The following is a 20,501-nucleotide window of genomic DNA, read 5'->3' on the forward strand; positions in this document are numbered from 1 at the left end:
ATGAAACCCTTAAATAAAAAAAAAAAAAAAAAAAAAAAAAAAGAAAGAAAAAAACCAACCAAACAAAACAAAAACATAAGAACAAAGTAAATACCAAAGAGAGCAAAAGAAGAGCAAAGTAAATCTAAATCAGGAAGAAGGAGGTAATAAACAGAAGACTGAAAATCAAACACAAAGCAATAGAGAGGTAGCTCTTCAAAAGGTCAGTAAATTTGTATACTTTCTAGTCAGATGGATCAAGATATAGAGAGATGTGAGGCAAAGGGTGCCCACTTTTGCCACACTTTTAGTCAACAAAAGAGTAGAAGCTTTAACCAGAGCAGACAAATAAGAAGAAAGAAATAAAAGGCATCCAAACTGTAAGGGAAAATGTTAAACTATCTCTCTTTGCAGAAGATATGATCATCTATGTGGAAAACCCTAAAAATTAAGCATTCATAAAAATAGAACTTGTAAGTGAATTAAATGAAGTAGTAAGATACAAAGCCACCACGCAAATTACATGAGATTAAATTAAGATTGATCAAAGCAATCTAAAAATCCAACATATAATCCTTATGAAAATCTTAATCTTTTTTTTAGAAAATTCCTAAAATTCTTAGGAACCTTGAATGATCAAATACTCTTAAAAACAAGAGCAGGTCAGAAGAGGGTGTTGGATTCTCCGCACACATGGTGCACTTGGATACAGGCAAGCAAAACACTCATACACAGAAATGAAAAAATAAATAAAAAAGTTTTAAAAAGTATTTGGGCAACACAGTTTCAACTTGATGGGGGGAAATAATATGAAGGTGGGGTGGGTGGGGCAGTGGGGATGATCTGGGAGAAGTGAAGGGATGGAACAATATAATCAAAATACATGTATGAAATGCTCAAAGAATTAATAAAAAAGAAAAAACAATTAAGTAAATAAATGAAAATACAATTCACAAATTAAAAAAAAAAAGAACAGGACTCAATCTCCTGGCTTCCGCAGGCATTGCATGGCATGGGTGCACTTATACACATGTAGGAAAACACTAAGGCACTTAAAACTAAATAAATAAATTAAAAAATTTAAATGTTAAAAAAGAACAAAATTGGAGGGCTCATGTTTCTAAAACTTACTACAGGCCAGGGGTAATGAGAACAATGTGTGCTGACATAAGACAGTTCTACACACCAGTGGACTAGAACAGGAAGCTCAGAAATAAATCCTCACATGTATGATCAACTGACTTTTAAATTAATTTTATTTATTTATTCATTCATTCATGTGTATGTGTACATACACGCCTGTGTGTGCCAAGACATGTGTGTGGGGTTCAGGGGACAGAAGAGGGTATCAGATCCCCTGGAACTATAGTTAAGTATAATCGTTAGCCACTATGTGGGTGCTGGGAACGAAACTAGGCCCTCTGTAAGAGCAGCCAGTGCTCTTAACCTTTGAGCCATCTCTCCAGCCCCATTTGAAAGTAGTTTTTTAAAACTTTTATTGATTCCAGAATTTCATACATTTTTTTTCATATTCAGACATCTTCCTCCCCTCAGACCGCACCCTGACTTCATGTCTTCTATTATTTGTTTGTTTTGGGGGGTGGTTTGAGACAGGGTCTCTCTGTAGCCTCAGCTGACCTGGAACTCGCTATGTAGACCAATCTGGCCTCAATCTCACAGAGATCCACCTACCTCTGTTTCCTGAGTGCTAGGATTAAAGGCCTGTGCCACCATACCCACCCAGCCTTTTGAAAAAAATTTATTTTATGCATATGAGTATTTTGCCTGCATATATGTAAGTGCAACACATGCATGCAATGCTAGTGGAGGTCAGAAAAGGGTGTTGAGAACTGGAACTGAAGTTCTGGATAGTTGTTAGCTGCTATGTGGGTGCTGGGAACAGTGCTCTTGATCACTGAACCATCTCTCCAGCCCCTCATGTCCTCTATTATTATTATTTGTCTTTTTTTTTAAAGGCCTGTGACATCTAGTCTGTGTTTCCCAAGTACTCTTGGGTGTGGGTCTATCCCCTAGAGTCTGGTAAACCTACTGGGCATCACACCAGAAAGGAAAACTGACTCTTCCTCTCCCAGCATCTATCAAATGCTAATAGATTCTCAGACCTGGAGCTTCCCTGCCCACCTCCCCATCCATGATAGGCCCCTGTTTAGCTTGGGTTTGCATAGGTCTTGTGCATGTTGTCATAAGTGATGTAGGTTCATATGTGCAAATACCTGGTGGTATTTTAAACAACACAGTTTCCTTGTATTCATCTTAATCTTCCTGCCTGCTGATTCCTGAGCCTTGGGAGGAGAGGGTGCAATATAGGTATCCCATTTATGGCCGAGCACTTCAATTTCTTTATTCTGGGCACGTGTGACCATTTATGAGTCTCTATGTTAATTGCCATCTGCTGCAAGAAAAAAAATATATATATATAGTGTCCCCAAATGTCCTTCAGTGTGGGTTCATCCACTGGAGCCTAGTTAACCTAACAAGAGTCCCATGTTTGAAGGAAACAATCTCTTTCCCTCCCAAGCAGCCATTGGTTGCCAAAATTTACTTAGGTGGGTTTGGGTTTCTTATCTACTTCTCCATGTCTGTGCTAGGATTTTGTCTGGTTTGAACTTGCATGGGACTTGTGCCATTACAGTGTGTTCATATGAATAACTGACCAGCTGTCTGGAAAACTCTTGTTTCCTTGTGGTCATTCACCATCTTGGCTCTTAGACCCGCCCCCCCCCACCCCAATGATTCCTGAGCCTTGGGAGGCAGATGTTTGGTATATATGTTTCATTCAGGGATAAGCACTCGTCAGCATCTTGTGAGTAGTGTAGAGTTTATAATGCACATCTGTATCTTATCTGTGTGTGCCTTCAAGTAACAATACACTGTCTCAGTGTGGCAAAGATAGTGTTTTAGTAAGTGTTACTTGGACCACTGAGAAACCTTTTGGAAAACATTAAAATTATATACATATTTTTAAGTATTATTTTTATTTTATGTTCATGAGTGTATTGCCTGCACGCATGTAAGTGCGCCCGTGTCATGCAATGCCCATGGAGATCAAAAGAGGGCATTAAATTCCTCTGGTACTGGAGTTATAGCTGATTGTTAGCTGCCGTATGGGTGCTGGGAATTGAACCTGGGTCTTCTCCAAGAGCAGCCAGTGCTCTTAACTGCTGAGCCATCTCTCCAGCTTCTAAATTACGTATTTTTTGAAGATACGTGGAGGTTTTTGGATTTTTTTATGACAATGATTGGTTTATTGATTGATTTTATGGTGTGTGTGTGTGTGTGTGTGTGTGTGTGTGTGTGTGTGTGTGTGTGTATACATGCCACAATGCATGTGTGGGGGTCAATGGACAACTTGTGAGAGTCAGTTCTCTCCTGCCACCATGTGGGTCCTGAAAATTGAACTTAAGTTTCAAGGTATAAGACTTGGTGACAAGCACCTTTACTGGCTGAATGTCTCACCATTAGATTCTTGTTACACCATTGACTAGGAAAACTTCCAACTCAATCAGTTACTTAAATGTAAGTAACAAAGAATAGAAGGGAAAAGTTGATGAATTTCTTTTTATTGGTAAAGACTTTCTACCTATGACTGAAAATCTTTATACACTAGAAATAAAGACAGATGAATTTGCATGTAACTACAAAAAATTCTCTTGCTTGGTAAAATAATACTATAAAGAAAACCAAAAGGTTTGACATACGGGGAGAAAATTTTACAACATGTGGTAGGTAAAGTCTAATACAAAAAGCTGTTTTAATAATAATGAGAAAAATACTGAAAATATCATAGATCAATGGTCAGCCAACTTAGCTCTTAGACTGACTGCCTATTTTGTAAATGGTTTCATTGACACAGCCACACCCATTCCTCATGTGTCCTTGGCCTGCTGTCATGCTGCAATAATAGAGCTGAACAGCTGCAGTCGGGATTGTGTGATCCACAGACTGCAACATTTAGTTTGTTTTCCATGGAAGAAAAAGTCTGCCAACTCTTTATATAGGAAAATGATGTAAAAAAAGTGAACAGGAAATTCACAAATAGACAAAATGATATCTGCTAAATACAATGCTCAACATTTTTCATAATTAGAGAAGTTGGAATAGACCTATTGTAATGGTTAACATTGATTGTCAATTTGATGGTATCTAGAATCAATGAAGAGACAAGCCTCTGGGTATGCCTATGTGAGATCATCTAGATTAGGTATTGATTGAGATGGAGAGAAGCTCCCTGATTGTGGGGGGCAACATTCCATGGACTGGAGTCCTGAACTGCATAAAAAGAAGACCGCTTGCCAAGCACAAGGATTTGCAACTTTCTTCTTAACTGTGGATACAGTGTGACCAGCTGCTTCAAGTTCTGCTGTTATGCCTTCCCCACTGTGATGGAAATGTATCCCTTAAAACTCTAAGCCAGAATGAATCCTTTCTCCTTTAAGTTGCTTTTGATAGGGTTTTTTGTCACAGCAACAGAAAGGGAACTAATATACTCAGATAAATCAATTTAGGAATTTTCTCTGCACATATACCTCCAAAAATAAGGAAATAACTGAACAATTACAGTTATAAATTGGTTTTAGTTTAATATATTGGAAACACTTAAGTTATCCAGACCTCACAAATTGACTGACTAAAGCTAATAGATTGATGTGGTAGAGTACTATGCATTTGTCAGCCTGAGCCTTTTAATGTCCAAGCTGTCCCTCCAGCCCAGTACTATGCACTTGTCAAAGTGAATGAGAAAGATCTTTGTGAATGTATTAAAGTGCCTTGCCAGGTGTTAAGTGGAGAGGCAGAGTCAAAGGACATTTACCATCTACCACATTCTATGTGAGAAAGGAGGAAAAAATACCAACCTGTACATATGTCTGCTCTTCTCTGCAGAAGGAAGCAGGAAAGATAAACAGAAAGCAGTGATAGGAGGTGAGAGGTGGAAGGGATTTAGGGGAGAATGGTGTATGTTTATCTGCCACATAGTGTGGTAGCTTTCACTGATACGACAAAATATCTGAGAATATCAACTTAAAGGAGGAAGGGTTTATTTTGGCCCATGGTTTCAAAGGTTGCAATCCTTGGTCACTTGGCCCCCTCATTGTAGGCCCAAAGCCAAGTTGATAATCATGGTGGGGAATATCTGGTAACGTGACTACCAGAAAACAAAGAGAGCTGAAGAAAAAGCATTTGGGGAAAGGATGTATCCTTCAAAGCATGCCCCTCTAACTTTCTCTGACTATGCCCTGCTTCCTACAGCCCATTCAGCTATGAACTCATCAGTAAGTTAATCATTGTATTAGTTACTTTTCTGTTGCTCTGATAAAATACTCCAACTAAAAGCAACTTATAGAAGGGAAAGTATTTTTGCTTTACAGTTCCAGAGGGTTAGAGTCCATAATGGTAGGCAAGGTATGACAGCAGACAGCATGAGCAGGAAGCTGGACAAAGGCCTATGAGGGACATTTTTCAAACCACAACAGTCTTCATGATTCAGTCACCTCTCAAGAGTATTGGTAGCTGGGACTGGGAAGCAGGGTTCTCACTGTGAAGGAAGAAACATGTAGACACGGACTGGGGGAAGTCAGATTCTCAACTCCTGGGCAGAAGTGTGTGTCTGAGTATGGTAGTCTTTGTGTGTGTGTGTCAGTTTGCATCTATGTGTGCATATATGTGAGTATTCCTTTTTATACTTGCTGTCCTGTTTGCTGATGAAAGCTTAGTGCTGCAGAGGCAGTGCACACTCCTCGTGCCCATATCTGGTTTTTAGCACCTCAGTCCATCAGAAATGGCTGATCCAGTGATGGGCAGGGCACCGTGGAATTAGCTATGAAACATCTTCTTAGATCAGAAGGTGAAACTATGCTGAAAGATAACAGTTCCTGTATGTGACACTCAGGGTCCAGCTCCGTTTTCTACCACCATGCCCATGTGGAATGTTTTTCCTTCTTTTCACTGTATATATCTATTTACTTGTTTTCACCCAGCAAGTGGTGAGCTTGTCGCAGGCTCTTGCCTGTTTATTTTGCTGACACTCTCTCTACCAGTACAGAGCAGTGTTTATTAACAGTTGCTGAGGATACCATGGAGCTTCTGGTTTCTCTCTTAGTATTTACTATATTAGAAATGAAAACTGAAGATTAAAAAATTAATTCATTTAAAACTAATTATAAATGGAGTTACCTTGTAAGTGTGGGAGGGGAGGGGGGTGGCAGTGCATAGGCTATCAAATAAAAAGCCCAGTGCCAGGTGTGAGATACCTATTTTTGAGTTGTTGGTCAGTGGGATCCCATAGACCCTCATACCTCACCCCAACATTATAAGCTGTTACCATTGCTCTTGATTACCCTCCAGAACTTGATGTTAATATGCTATTACTGAAGACACCACATATTTGAGTTCTAGAACATGGAGAAATCAAGCTGGTACTGATCTAGGAGTTTCATCCCTGCTAGATAGCTTTCATGGTGCTAGAAGGTGCTATGCATACTACCACGGGAGGAATGTAGTCAACAGTCTTACCCAGCTATGAGCTAAAATAATGACTAGCCTGGCAAGATATGCCCACTGGTACAATAGTGGCATAAATGTTATGGGAGTAACAAATCATTTTTTAATTTGATTTAAGGCCCACTCTACAAGATGAAACTCATGCCTGATACTGTTAAGTAGGCCAAGAACCCATGGCCAGGTATAGCATAGGCCTAGGGAAGAACCTACTACTATTTGCTAAGTAAACATTGTATTAAACCACCCTCTAATGCCCTCTAAGTACTTATTCTTTTTTTGGTCGGGGGACAGGATCTTCCTGTAGCCCCAGCTGGCCTGGAACTGGTAAAGTTCTGCCGGCCTCTGCTTCCTGAATTCTGGGATTAAAGGCTTGCACCACCACACCCAGCAGATTAGTGCTTCTCTTAACCCTTATCAAAGAAGCTTCTTTTTGCAGTAGATGACTGTTAGTACAGAGATCCACCCCCCAACCTGTCAATGTGTAGAAAATAAGAAACTAAGGAGTAGTCAGCCCTAAATGGGACGTCTACATCACATTCTTTTCCTTCCAGTGCTCAGGGAATCATTGTGGGAGGGGGAGCAGAAAGATTTTAAGAGCCAGAGGCAGTGGATAACTGCAGTGAAACAGTATTTTCTGAACATGAGAGGGCTTTTGCACACATGACTCACAGAGGCTATGACGACATGCATAAGACCTGCACAGATCATGCCAGGCAAAGTCCAAGCATGGTTGGGTTAGGGAGTCACAAAGTCCCAACCTAGCTGAAGCACTATTGGCAATTGATGCTGCTAGAAAAGGAAAAGTCATTTTTCTTCAGGGATATGACTCCTGAAGGCGTCCCATGCTCCAATAGATGGCCCTACACTCATGCAAATACTGAAAGCACTGAGTGGATTCAGTTGGTTTTTTTAAAAAGGTACATGAACTTGAGAGAAAATAGCTGTGGGGAGGATAGGGGAAGAATTTTAGGGGATGAGTTTTAAGGGAGAGGATGAAGGGTAGATTTGAAATTAACTTTATTATTTATTTATTTATTTATTTACTTATTTATTTATTTATTTATTTACTATCATCTACCTATCTATCTATCTATCTATCTATCTATCTATCTATCTATCCCAAGTACTGGGACTACAGGCGTGCGCCACCACGCCCAGCTTGAAATTAACTTTTTAAAAATATAAAATTGGGGTGCAGTGATGGCTCAGTGGTTAAGCGCTCTGACTGCTTTTGCAGAGGATCTGGGTTTGATTCCCATCACCCACTTGGTGACTAACAACCGTCTGTAACTCTATTTCTGGGGGATCCAGTGCTCTCTTCTGAACTCCATGGGTGTTGCACGTAACACACATGCAAGCAATACACTCATACACATAAAATAAAAATAACAAATAAAATATTTTATAAAAATAAAATTAAAAAATTAAAAAATCTTAGAAACTCACTGCATGTTGACATAAATCACACATTCTTATAAAGAATTTCTACAGCAGTAGGCATTCAGTGAGAATAGCCTTGTTGTATGTCATGTCCACCTCTCTTGTGACTTGCTGACAAAAACATCTGGTTTCCCATATCTGATATATGTGTGTCTCCACTGCTGTCATACACATGTGGCCTCTTCAGGATAGCAAAAAGGTAGGTTATATTCACATGAGACCATGGAAGGGCCTTGGAGGCTCCCCCACCCACCTGCCTTAGACCACTTTGTAAACTACTGCCTTAGAACAGATCTTATTTTCTGAGAAGCATTCAGTAAATGCTTATCAAATTAATCAGTACATTCCAAAATGACCAGTGGGGGCCAGCACCTGACTGGATTTGTCAGTTCTGATATACTTGACAGTTTGTCTTCAGGCCTCGTACCCAGTGCATTTTCCTATGGATGTTGCATGACACAGTTTCAGGCCTTCTCTGCTTTCCCTGTGACAGGTGTGCCAGTGAACAGCAGAGTATCCTCCAAAATCCAACAGCTTCTGAATACCCTGAAGAGGCCAAAGCGCCCGCCTCTAAAGGAGTTCTTTGTGGATGATTTTGAGGAATTACTGGAAGGTAGAGTTCTCTGAGTTGAGCTTCCATGTTTTCATGAATGTGGTGACCACGAAGTCTGGAAACACAGGCAAATATGCATCTCATGTGAGTGATTGCTGGTATGTTGTAAGATAGTAAAATACTGATCACCATGTGCATTGGTGAGTGTAGAACCATGTGGAATAATTCCTGTATGTGAGTAGGTAGAAAATTCATGACTCATATTAAAATGACTTAGCATTTCTCTATGCATCCAGTCCAGTGGTTAGCACCTAATAAAAATACTTATAAGGGAGAGCTGGAGAGATTGCTCAGTGGTTAAGAACACTGACCGTTCTTGCAGAAGACCTGGGTTTGAATCCCAGCACCCACATGGCAGCTAACAGCTGTCCATGACTCCAGTTCCAGGGGATCTGACAGCCTCTTCTGTCCTCCGCAGGCACTGCACGACACAGGTGCATTTACCTACATGTAGGCAATACACGCATACACATAAAAGAAAAATAATGAAATATTTTTTAAAAAAACTTAAAGGTTTCATTTAACTTAGATTACTTCAATTTTGATTTAAAATTTAAATGTGAGCTGCTTATAATCCCTTAGATTTAAAAGCACTATATTTTTATCCTAGATTTGGCCCCCTTTCAGAGTTTTAGCCTCTCATTTATGAATGAGTATATATTTAGAAAAGAAAGAATGTAGATTTTTTTAAAAAGGAAAACTAGCAGAAACAGGAGGGAACCTATAGATAGGCCACAAAAATGAGCCAGTGCTAGCATGCATGTATATGCAGGCAACAGGTACCATACAGCTGGCCCATTGCACCTTGTCCCAGAGCAGTGTTGCCACCATGGGCATCTCCTCCATACCTGAGGGTAAAGCCTGCCTTTCAGGATCTGGTTGTGCTTTATAATTAGACTATCCCTTTCTAGTTCAGAGTTTCATAGTATGGTTACTTTTTTGTTTGTTTATTTGTTTGTTTTGTGAAACAGGATCTTTTTCTGTAGCCCCAGCTAACCTGAAACTTGCTATGTAGACCAGACTGGCCTCGATCTCACAGAGACTCACCTGCCTCTACCTCTCAAGTGCTGGGATTAAAGGTGTGCACTGTGGTACCTGGCTCAATGCTAGTGGTTTTGATGCCTGACTAAAGAGGTGGTTCTGTTTACTTTGGTCCTGAGTGAGCCAGTGAATAGAACCTACTTCCAAGGCCCTGAAGCCTTACTACCCCTGCTTTGGAGTTGTGGGGTATCACTGTGCTACATTGCAGTCCCAAGGGTAGAAAAGTGGAAATGCCTTCCTGTGGTCCCCTTTACTGTGTAAGGCTACATTTACCAGAATGGTGGGTTGTTTTTATTTCAAAATCATTGTTGTCTGTAACTAACTCTCATTTAGTCCTTTAGGTAATTAGTCTGTGACTATGATGGTAGTAAAAAAAAAAAATCAAAGCAGATTATTGTAAGCTTTTTATCATTGTAATTGCAGAGTAAAATCATAAAGTACAGTTGCTAAAAAATAGAATGTATGCATGGCACTCTGACATGTTGAATTTTAAATTTTGGTTTTGTTTGTAGTTCAACAACCAGATCCAAATCAACCAAAGCCAGAAGGAGATCAGATGGCTGTGCTGAAAGGAGAGCCTCTATTGGTGGGGACTCCTGGGCCACCATCTCTGTTGGCCTCACTGCAGCGCTGGGGCACAACACAGCCCAAAGCCCCCTGCCTGACTGCCTTGGATACAGCAGGGAAGGCCACCTGCACTCTCACCTATGGTAAGTGTCAGCAAAGAGTGTTGTGCTTCTTGTTCATCTTAAAGTGTTGCATATGCACTACAGTAGACACACTGCATGGTGCACATTGTAAAGCAGAAGCATATACCTGTCTGTCAGACAGGCAATATCAGTGGTATCACTCTAGGCACTCCTTGTCAGAAGGGCCACTGGCTGGCTGATTTTCAGTACTTTAGGTGTATATCCATTCTGAACAACCTAGTTTATATTATTTTGAGCTTTGCGTATATTTTATGTGTGTGATATCTTTTAATTCCTTTCTATGTTTTTTTATACAATTACTCATAAGTACATGGTATATTTTGCAGAATGAATACACATCCTCATAATTGAAGTGTTGTCTGGGCCAGACTGGCAGTGCTCCTTCCAGTGTTTAAATCCTATACACAAAGTGAAATCATGGTCCTAACTACTCTGGCTGTTAGCTCTCTATGTTTGAAAATTTTAAGTAAACAGATTGTATTGGTGTTCTTTTACTTCTGCCTTCATTTCCTTAGCATGTGAGATGTACCCACACAAAATGCTGTGAAAATTTTTAGTTTATTCTCATTGGTAGATATTTTTTGTTAAATACACCAGAACTTATTTATGCATACCCCCAATACATGGACATGTGGGTCATTCCCACTTTGGGGCTGTTGTCTATGGTGCTGTGAACATTCTTCCTTGACTCTTGGTGAGCATATGCAGCATTGGTAGTAGGTATAAACCTGGAACAGAGTGACTAAGCTTCAGGACATGCCACCAGACAGATCTCCAAAGGGTTGCAGTACTTGACATCATCAGAGCAGCTATAGAGAGTTCTGCCCCACCCCCTCCCAGCACTCATTGTTTTTTTAGTCTTTATATATATATTTTAATATTTTATTATTTTTATTTTATGTGTATGAGTGTATTGCCTGCATGTATGTGAGTGCACCCGTGTCGTACAGTGCTGTGGAGGTCAGAAGAGGGCTTTGGATTCCCCTGGAACTGGAGTTGAGGATGGTTCATAGCTGCCATGTGGGTACTGGGAATTGAGTCCTGGTCCTCTGCAAGAGCAGTCAGTGCTCTTGACCAGTGAGCCATCTCTCCAGCCCCTCTTTGAGTCTTTCTTGTAGGTGATTCACAATTTCTCATTAGATATTTACTGGATAGAACATGATGTTTTCTTGTGTGCTTTTTGGTTATTTTGAATGACTCTGGCTCATTTTTCTGTTCATTGGTCAACATTCTTTTACTGCTTTATGTTTTTGATACATGCCTTTTGAGAGATACACGCTCTTTTTAAAATGTGTGTGTGTCTGTGTCTGTGTGTTGGGAGGGGGGTGCCCATGGGGACCAGAAGAGGGCATTGGATTCTTGGAGCTAAAGTTACAGGCAATTGTGAGCCACCTACATGGGACCCACACTCTTGTCCTCTGCAAGAGCAGTAAGTGCTCTTAACCACTGAGACATCTCTCTAGTGCTGGGATACACATTTTTGTTTTGTTTTTGGTCTTTTTGAGACAGGGTCTCCCTATAGCCCCAGCTGACTTGGAACATACTATGTAGACCAGGCTGGCCTCGAATTCACAGAGATCTGCCTGCCTCTGCCTCCTGAGTGCTGAGATCAAAGTGTGCACCACCATGCTCGGAAGGATACATGTTTTGAATTTACCTTCTCTCACTATTTGGAAACCCTTTTGTTGTTGGTTTTTAAACAAGGTCTTACTATGAACCCTGCAACTTGTTGTGTAGACTAGGCTGGCTTTAGACTCGCAGAGATCCACCACCTGCCTCTGCTTAGGGCTGGGATTAAAGTCCTATGCCACCATGCCCAAACTCAGCTGTCTTTTTTGTTGTTACTGCTGCTGCTCAGGTAGGGTCTCCTTATATAACCTGGCCTGACCTTGAATTTACAGTCTCCTGTCTCAGACTCCTGAATGCTTAAATTATAGGAATTTGCTACCACAGTCTGGCTTGAATTGCCTTTTAACACTTCTAATTGTAACTTTTAATGAATGATAGCTCTTAATGGTCTTGTTGCCTCTTATTATGGTTTATTTTTATCCTGTTTAGGAAGACATTGCCCAACCTAAAATATCTAGGATATGCTCCAATATATTCTTCTAAAACCTTCCTTGTCTTGCTGTTGACATGTAGATGTGATATTTCAGCTACAAATTAATTCTGCATACTGTCTTCCTTTTCTTACGACTGTTTGATTGATTTCATACCACTTATTGAAGAAGCTTGTTTTCCTATTCTTCAGTGTTACTTCATGAAAGATATGTTTATCTTTCAGATCATGGAGGTCTTTTTGGCTCCATCTGACTGTTGCCAACTCTGAATCAATTGTTCTCTGAGGCTCAGCATCTAGCATTTGTCTCCCAGCCTTCTGATCACTATTGCAGTTCTTGGCTCATAGCATTTCCAAGTAAACTTTAGAACAATCTTGTCGTTGCATAGAAATGCTTGCTGGAATATTGGTTGACAGTGCATTGAATCTAGTTGAATTTGAAGAGGACTGATACTGTCACAATTATGAGTCTTCCTGTTCATGACTATTGAATATTTTCCCCCTTTAAAGACCTGTAATTTCATCCCAGCTAAATAATATTCCATTGTGTAAGGGTACCATATTTTCATTATCCATTCATCAGTTGATGGACATCTAGGCTCTTTCCACTTCCTGTCTATTATAAATAGAGCAGCAGTGAACATGGATGGACAGGTATCTCTGTAGTAAGATTTAAAATCTTTTTTTTTTGGTCATTTTGAGACAGGGTCTCCCTGTAGCCCCAGCTGTCCTGGAACTCACTATGTAGACCAGGCTGGCCTTGAACTCACAGAGATCCACCTGCCTCTGCCTCCTGAGTGCTGGTATCAAAGGCGTGCACTACCATGCCTGGCAGATTTAAAATCTTTTGAGTATATGACCAAGAGTTATATGGCTAGATCATGTGGGAGATCTATTTCTAGCTTTCTGAGGAACTTCCACACTGATTTCCATAGTGGCTACACTGGTTTGCACTCCCACCAGCAGTAAATGAGTATCCCCCTTTTCCCATGTCCTTGCCAGCATTTGTTGTCATTGTCTTTTGGATCTTAGCCATTCTGATGGGTGATGAAATCTTAAAGTAATTTTAATTTGCATTTCCTGAGATATTGAGCTAAATTTTAATATTTCTAAGCCTGCATGCATTTCGTTTTTTGAGAACTGTTTTTAAATTGTTATTTATTTTTTTATGTTTAGTTTTTCGAGTTCTTTGTATATTTTATATAGTAACCGTCTGTCAGATGTATAGCTGGTAAAGAATTTTTCCCATTCTGTAGGCTTCCTCTTCACTCAAATGATGGTGTCCTTTGTCATATAGAAGCTTTTTAGTTCCATGAGGCCCCATATGTCAGTTGTTTGTCTTAATACCTGCAATTTCCTGTGCCTGTAGATTCCAATGTATTCCTTAATTTCTCCTGTTGAATTCAGGGTATCAGGTCTTATGTTGAGGTCCTTGATCTGTCTGGAGTTGAATTTTTTGCAGGGTGAAAAATAAGGGTCTAGTTTCATTTTTCTACATGTAGCTATCCAATTTGACCAGCACAATTTGTTGAACATGCTGTCTTTTCTCCAATATGTATCTTTGGCCCCTTTGTCAAAAATCAGGCATCCATAAGTGTGTAGACTTAAATCTAGGCTATCAATTCTATTCCATTGATCAGTGTGTCTGTTTTTATGCCAGTATCATGCTGTTTTTATTACTGTATCTCTGTAGTATAATTTGAAATCAGGAGTGATGATGCCTCTAGCTCTTTTATTGTTGAAGATTGTTTTGGCCATCCTGGTTTTGTATGTTTCTATATGAAATTTGAGTTTTTTTAAAATTTCTGTGAAGAATTGTGTTGTAATATCACCTGGTTATATTGAATCTGTAGATTGCTTTTGGTATAATTGCCATTTTCACAATATTAATCATGCCAATCCATGAGCATGGGAGGTCTTTTGATTTTCTCGAATCTTCTTCAGTTTCTTCCTTTAATGTCTTAAAGTTTTTATTATACAAGTCTCATTTCCTTGGTTAGACTTATTCCAGGATATTTTTATAAATAGATTGTTTCCCTAGTTTGTTTCTCAGTATGTTTGTTGTTGTTATATAGGAAGGTAACTGATATTTGTGTGTTAATTTTATATCCTGCTACTTCATTGAATATATTTGTCAGCTCTAGGAATTTTCTGGTGGAGTCTTTAAAAATTTTTTTTGATTTACTTTTTTTTTTGGTCTTTTTGAGACAGGGTCTCCCTGTAGCCCCAGCTGTCCTGGAACTCACTATGTAGACCAGACTGGCCTTGAACTCACAGGGATCCGCCTGCCTCTGCCTCCCAAGTGCTGGGATTAAAGGTATGTGCCACCATGTCGGGCTTTAAAATTTACTTTTATTTTATGTGTATGAGTGTTTTGCCTACATGCATGTAAGTACACCACATGTGTGCATTGCCTTAGAGGCCAGAAGTGGCCATAGGATCCTCTGGAACTGGAGTTATGGATGGTTTTTCAATGCCATGTGGGTGCTAGGAAGTAAACCTGGATCTTCTGGAAGAGCAACCAGTGCTCCTAACTACTGAGCCATTTCTTCAGCTCCTCTGTGGAGTCTTCAGTTTTTTATGTATAGAATCACATCATCTGCAAATAAGGATACTTTGACTTCTTCCTTTACAGTTTGTATCCCCTTTATCTCCTTCACTTGTCTTATTGTTTAGTGCTTGATGAAACTTCAAGCACTGTATTGAATAGGAATGGACAGAGGGGCATTCTTGTCTCCTGATTTTAATGGAAATGCTTTTGAGTTTTTCCCCATTTAGTCCCATGTGGCTGTGGGTGTGTTCTTTATTGCCGTTATTATATTGAGGTATGTCTCCTGTATCCTTAGATTCTCCATGACTTTATTATTATTATTATTATTATATGTGTATGCGTATATTGCCTGCATGTAGGTAAGTGCACCTGTATCATGCAATGCCTGTGAAGAGGCTGTTGGATCCCCTGGGACTGGAGTTACAGATAGTTGTTAGCTGCCATATGTTCTGCAAGAACAACCAGTGTTCTTAACCGCTGAACCGTCTCTCCAGCCCGAGATTCTCCATGCCTTTTATCATCAAGGGATGTTAGATTTTGTCAAAGGCCTTTTCTATGTCTAATGAGATCGTAATGACATGATTTCTGTCCTTGAGTTTATTTATGTGGTGGATTACATTTATTAATTTACATATGTTAAACCATACCTGCATCTCTGGGATGAAGTTGATCTGATCGTGATGCATAATCATTTTAATGTGTTCTTGCATTTGGTTTGCAAGTATTTTATTGAGAATTTTTGTGACTATGTTCATCAGAGAGATTGCTCTATAATATTCTTTATTTGTTGGATCTTTGTTTTGGTATCAGGGCAATATTGGCTTCATAAAACAAATTTGGTAGTGTTCCTTCCTTATCTATTTTATGGGATAATTTGGGGAGTATTGGTATTCATTTTTTGAAGGTCTGGTAGACTTCTGCTCTGTATTCATCTTTTCCTAGGCTTTTTCAAGTTGAGAGATTTTAAAATTACTGCTTCTATATCATTGGTTTAGGACTGTAATAATCTTTTGTGGATTTTTCCTTTAATGAGTATGAAATGTCCTTCCCTGTTTTTTTTCTGAGTAGTTTTAGCTTGGTGCCTACTTTGTCAGATATTAGAATAGTTATTCTTACTTATTTCTTAGTTCCATTTGCTTGAAATACCTTTTTCCATACTTTTACCCTAAGGTGGTGTTGATCATTGATGGTTAGGTGTATATTTTGGAGGCAGCATAAAGATGGGTCCTGTTTTCTAATCCAGTTGGTTAGACTGTCTTTTTGAAACAGGGTCTCCCTATAGTCCCAGCTGGCCTGGAACTCACAGAGATCTGTCTGCCTGCATCTACCTCCTGAGTGCTGGGATTAAAGATGTGTGTCACAATGCCCGGCCTAGACTATGTCTTTTTATTGAGAATTTGAGAGTCATTAATGACCAAATGTTTATTTGTGTTGTGTTGTTGTTTTTTTAGACCTGTTTTGGGTAACTGTTCTGAAGTTGTTTATTCCTTGTGCCCTCTTGGATGTGTTTAACCGTCTCTTCAGACTAAGAAATCCTTCTAGTATCTTCTGTAGAGCTGGCTTAGTGGAAATATATTCCCTAAATACGTTTTTATCATGGAAAGTTTTTCTTTTGCCTTCAATTACAGGTGATAGCTTTATGGATATAGTAGTTTGGCCTGGCATCTGTATTTGTTCATGCCTTCTAGGGCATATGTCCAGGCTCTTCTGGCTTTCATGGTCTCTGTTGAAAAATTAGCTGTTATTCTGATGGGGCCTGCCTTTATATGTGACTGTATCTTACTCACAGCTTTCAATATCTTTTCTTTGTTATGTACATTTAGTGTTTTGACTATTATATATTGTGGGTAGTTTGGTGTTCTATATGTTTCTTGTACCTTGATAGTTTTCTCTTTCCTTAGATTTGGGAAGTTTTCTTCTATGATTTTGTTGAAAATCTTTTCTGTGCCTTTGACTGTATTCTCCTATACCTTTGATTCATAGGTTTGATTTTTTTAAAAATTCTTTTTATTTTATGTATACGCATGTATTGCCTGCATGTAGGTAAATGCACCTATGTCGTGCAATGCCCATGGAGGTCAGAAGAGGCTGTCAGATCCCCTGGGACTGGAGTTACGGACAGTTGTTAGCTGCCATGTGGGTGCTGGGATTCGAATCCAGGTCTTCTGCAAGAACAACCAGTGTTCTTAACTGCTGATCCATCTTTCCAGCCCCAGGTTTAATCTTTTTATAGTGTCCCAGAGGTCCTGCACATTCCATTCCTGGGTTATTTTAGTTTAACATTTTGTTTACTTAATGATCCATTTTTTTCTACCTTGTCTTTGAGGTCTGATATTCTCTCTTCCACTTGATCCTCCTATCTGTTGAGAGGCTTTCCTCTGAGCTTTTTGTCTGACTTCCTAAGTTTTTCATTTTGAGTTTTATTTAAAGTTTGTCTTTTCTTCAAGATTCTCTTTTTTTAAAAAAATAATCTGTTATTTTTATTTTATGTGTGTGCGTGTATTGCCTACATGTAGGTAAGTGCACCCGTGTCATGCAATGCCCGTGGAGGACAGAAGAGGCTGTCAATCCCCTGGAACTGGAGTTATGGACAGTTGTTAGCTGCCATGTGGGTGCTGGGATTCGAACCTGGGTCTTCTGCAAGAACAGTCAGTGTTCATAACCGCTGAGCTATTTGAGTTCTAATTTCCTGTCTTAAATAGTTTTACTTATTTCATTCAGTTATTTGTGTTTTTGCAGTCTTCCTTCAGTCTTTTGTTCTTATCCTTTCAGTTTCCTTCAACATATTTATAATTTCTGTTATGAAATCATTGTCTTGTGTATCAGCTAGGTTGCCTTTAAAAGCCTCAGGAGTCCTTATGATGGGGGTGCCAATTTCTGGAGGAGACGTATTATCTTGGTTATTCATTTTTGTGCTTTTGTGATGGGACCTAGAGTTATGTCATTGATGATGTTTCTTGCCATGAATATCTGATTTCACCTTTGTTAGGTGGGTGTTTGGATCTTTGTTTGGGTTGCCCCACCTAGTCAGGATAGCCCAGGTGAGTGGTGCTTGGTGTTCAGTCTTGGTGTCACTCTGTGTTGATGTGCGAGATTCCAGGACAGATTTCATATAGTCTTGAAGCCACAGGGTGAGCAGGGTTGCTGCTTAGTAGGTAGAGAGAGCATTGTTGATTTTTACTGTAAAGACAAGGTGATTCCATTTCAATGGTAACTGGAAAAGCATGTAAATGTATCTCTTGACTAGGTCTGTCTGGGCTGATATACAGACTGCACAGCCCCAGCTATGCCTGGAAGCGTGGGAATGGCAACAAGGGCAGGCGAGGGTCTGTAGAAGACCAAACTGGGCCGGAGTTAAAGGTGGCATAGCCAGAGTTAGCCCTGGGAGTGTGGGATGGTAGAGAAGGAATGCTGGAATTTGGAAACTCAACCAGACTGTGGGTACACAGGGTACATGAGCTAAGCTAGGCCTGGGAGAGTGGGACAAGGGGCAGGGAATACTGGGCTTAGGGAACTCACTGGTCTGGCAGATATGTGGGGGTGTATGACCCGAGCTAGGCCTGGGAGCTGGGGTGGGTGGTAAGACAGGAATACTGGGGTTGGGGACCTCACAAGTCTGACCTGTGCAGAGGCTCATAACCCAGGCTCTGCCTAGGAGTGTGGGATGATGGACAGGGAATGTAAGTGCTCTTAACTATGAGCCGTCTTGCCTGCCCTTGGATTTTCTTTTGTTAAGTATTCACTGATTCTTACTTACCTGTTTTTTTTTTTCCTTTACATATATAATTATTTGTAGGGATTTTTCTGTTTGGATTGCCAGTCCTTTGCTAGTGGCATGCTATAAATATCTTCTGTGTGGTCCAGCTTGACTTCTCCATAGTGGAAGCTTGGTGAACAGAAGTTCTTTCCTGTTTTGCTTTGCTTTCTTTCATGGTTTGTGATTCTTTTTTTCTTTTTCTTCTTCCAGATTGTCTTGTTATATAGCCCAGGCTAGCTTCAAACTTGTGTTCCTCTGGTCTTAGCTTTCTGGCTGCTAGGATTATAGGCCTGTAGTACCATACCTGGAAGTTCATGATTTTTATGTTCTCCTTTAAAAGCCTCATCCCCTAGGCCGTGATCATGAAGTTGTCCCATTAGTTTGGGACAGTTTTTTTTTTTTTTTTAAACTGTTCACATTCAGATGTTTCATCTGTCTGTAGAACGCTCATGTGAGATGTGGGAGTAAATTTTGGGTTAGTTTTTCAAGAAAGCTTACTTAGTTATTTTATTCTTTGTCCCTGTCTCTGGCAATGACCTGAGCCTGTTTTGGGGGTAGTCAACAATGGCACACCTATCTGCTGTTTCTCCTACCTGTTGACTTCTTGAAGGGCAGATAAGACGACATACCAGGAGATGCAGGAAGCAGGTTTATTTAGGCTGCAGTCTGGTCCAGAGGACTTAAGTCTCAAAGTGTGGACTCTGAAAGGAGGAAAGTACTCATCTTTTATACCTTAGGTAGTTAGTTACAGTGAGAAGGAAACTTATGTACAGTCTCAAAATTGGGCAAATTTTTATAAATTTAGAAAGAAAACAAATGTTAGAAAGGTCCTCTCTCTGAAAATCATTGCAGAAGTCTCCATCTGAAACAAACAGAATTGAGGAAGTTTCATCAGCCTGTGTGGTTCTAGCTAGCTGTGTTAGCGTTCTAACCACAAACTTGTCAGCTGAAATTTGCTGACAGTGGCAGAGGGAGAAAACAAGGGTTAAAATCCACATTTTCCTTAAATATTCCATTTAGCTACACCAGACTGACCATACTTTTTTTTTTTTTTTCATAAGACATGGTCTCACTACATCTCTGGCTGGCCTGGAACTCTCTATGTAGACCAGGCTGGCCTGGAACTCAAAGATCTCTTGCCTCTGCCTCCCAAATGCTGAGACTGCACTTGGCAACCATACTTTTTTTTTTTTTTTTTTTTTCAAGTCAGGGTCTCCCATAGCCCCAGCTGATCTGAAACTTACTATGGAGACCAGACTGGCCTTGATCTGACAGACTGCCTGCCTCTGCCTCCTGAGTGCTGGGATTAAAGGCCTGCATCGCCACACTCGGTGTCAGACCATATTCTTGATTCCATAGCATTATATAACAAGTCTTTTCTTAAAAATATTTTATTATTTTTATTTTATGTGTATGAGTGTATTGCCTGCATGTGAGTGCACCCGTGTCATGCAGTGCCGTGGAGGCCAGAAGAGAGCTTTGGATTCCCCTGGAATTGGGAGTTAAGGACGGTTCGTAGCTGCCATGTGGGTGCTGGGACTCGAACTCCGGTCTTCTGCAAGAGCAGTCAGTGCTCTTAACCGCTGAGTCATCTTTCCAGCCCCATAACAAGTCTTAATATCTTAGAAGGTTTTTTTCCCTCTTGTCTATGAGGGTATCTTAGCTGTTATTACCCTGCATATGTTAGGTTCTGTTTTAGAAGTAGCTTATTGAGTTTCTCAACATCCCTGCTGAGATTTTTTTAAATTTAATAACCACATGATTAGAAGAAGCATTTCATTACAGTTTTAACATATTCAATAACAATTTCCAGAGCAAAGATACATCTCTTT

General features: G+C 39.9%; 1 protein-coding gene across 13 annotated transcripts in view; it reads left to right on the forward strand.

The window, feature by feature from the left end:
- Window positions 1–20,501, forward strand: part of Dip2a (disco interacting protein 2 homolog A) — a 149,369-nt gene that overhangs the window by 73,035 nt on the left and 55,833 nt on the right. For 12 of the 13 annotated variants that reach the window (XM_029567068.1, XM_029567066.1, XM_029567073.1 and 9 more), the window contains exons 7-8: window positions 8,432–8,551; window positions 10,105–10,302. In XM_029567068.1, the coding sequence (XP_029422928.1) occupies window positions 8,432–8,551; window positions 10,105–10,302 (318 nt within the window). Of the gene's footprint in view, window positions 1–8,431; window positions 8,636–10,104; window positions 10,303–20,501 lie in introns of those variants that run through there. The other variant, XM_029567074.1, reaches the window with a different exon arrangement.

The sequence above is a fragment of the Nannospalax galili genome, unplaced genomic scaffold (assembly GCF_000622305.1).
Source record: "Nannospalax galili isolate Female #2095 unplaced genomic scaffold, S.galili_v1.0 scaffold619, whole genome shotgun sequence".
NCBI classification, from domain to species: Eukaryota; Metazoa; Chordata; class Mammalia; order Rodentia; family Spalacidae; genus Nannospalax; species Nannospalax galili.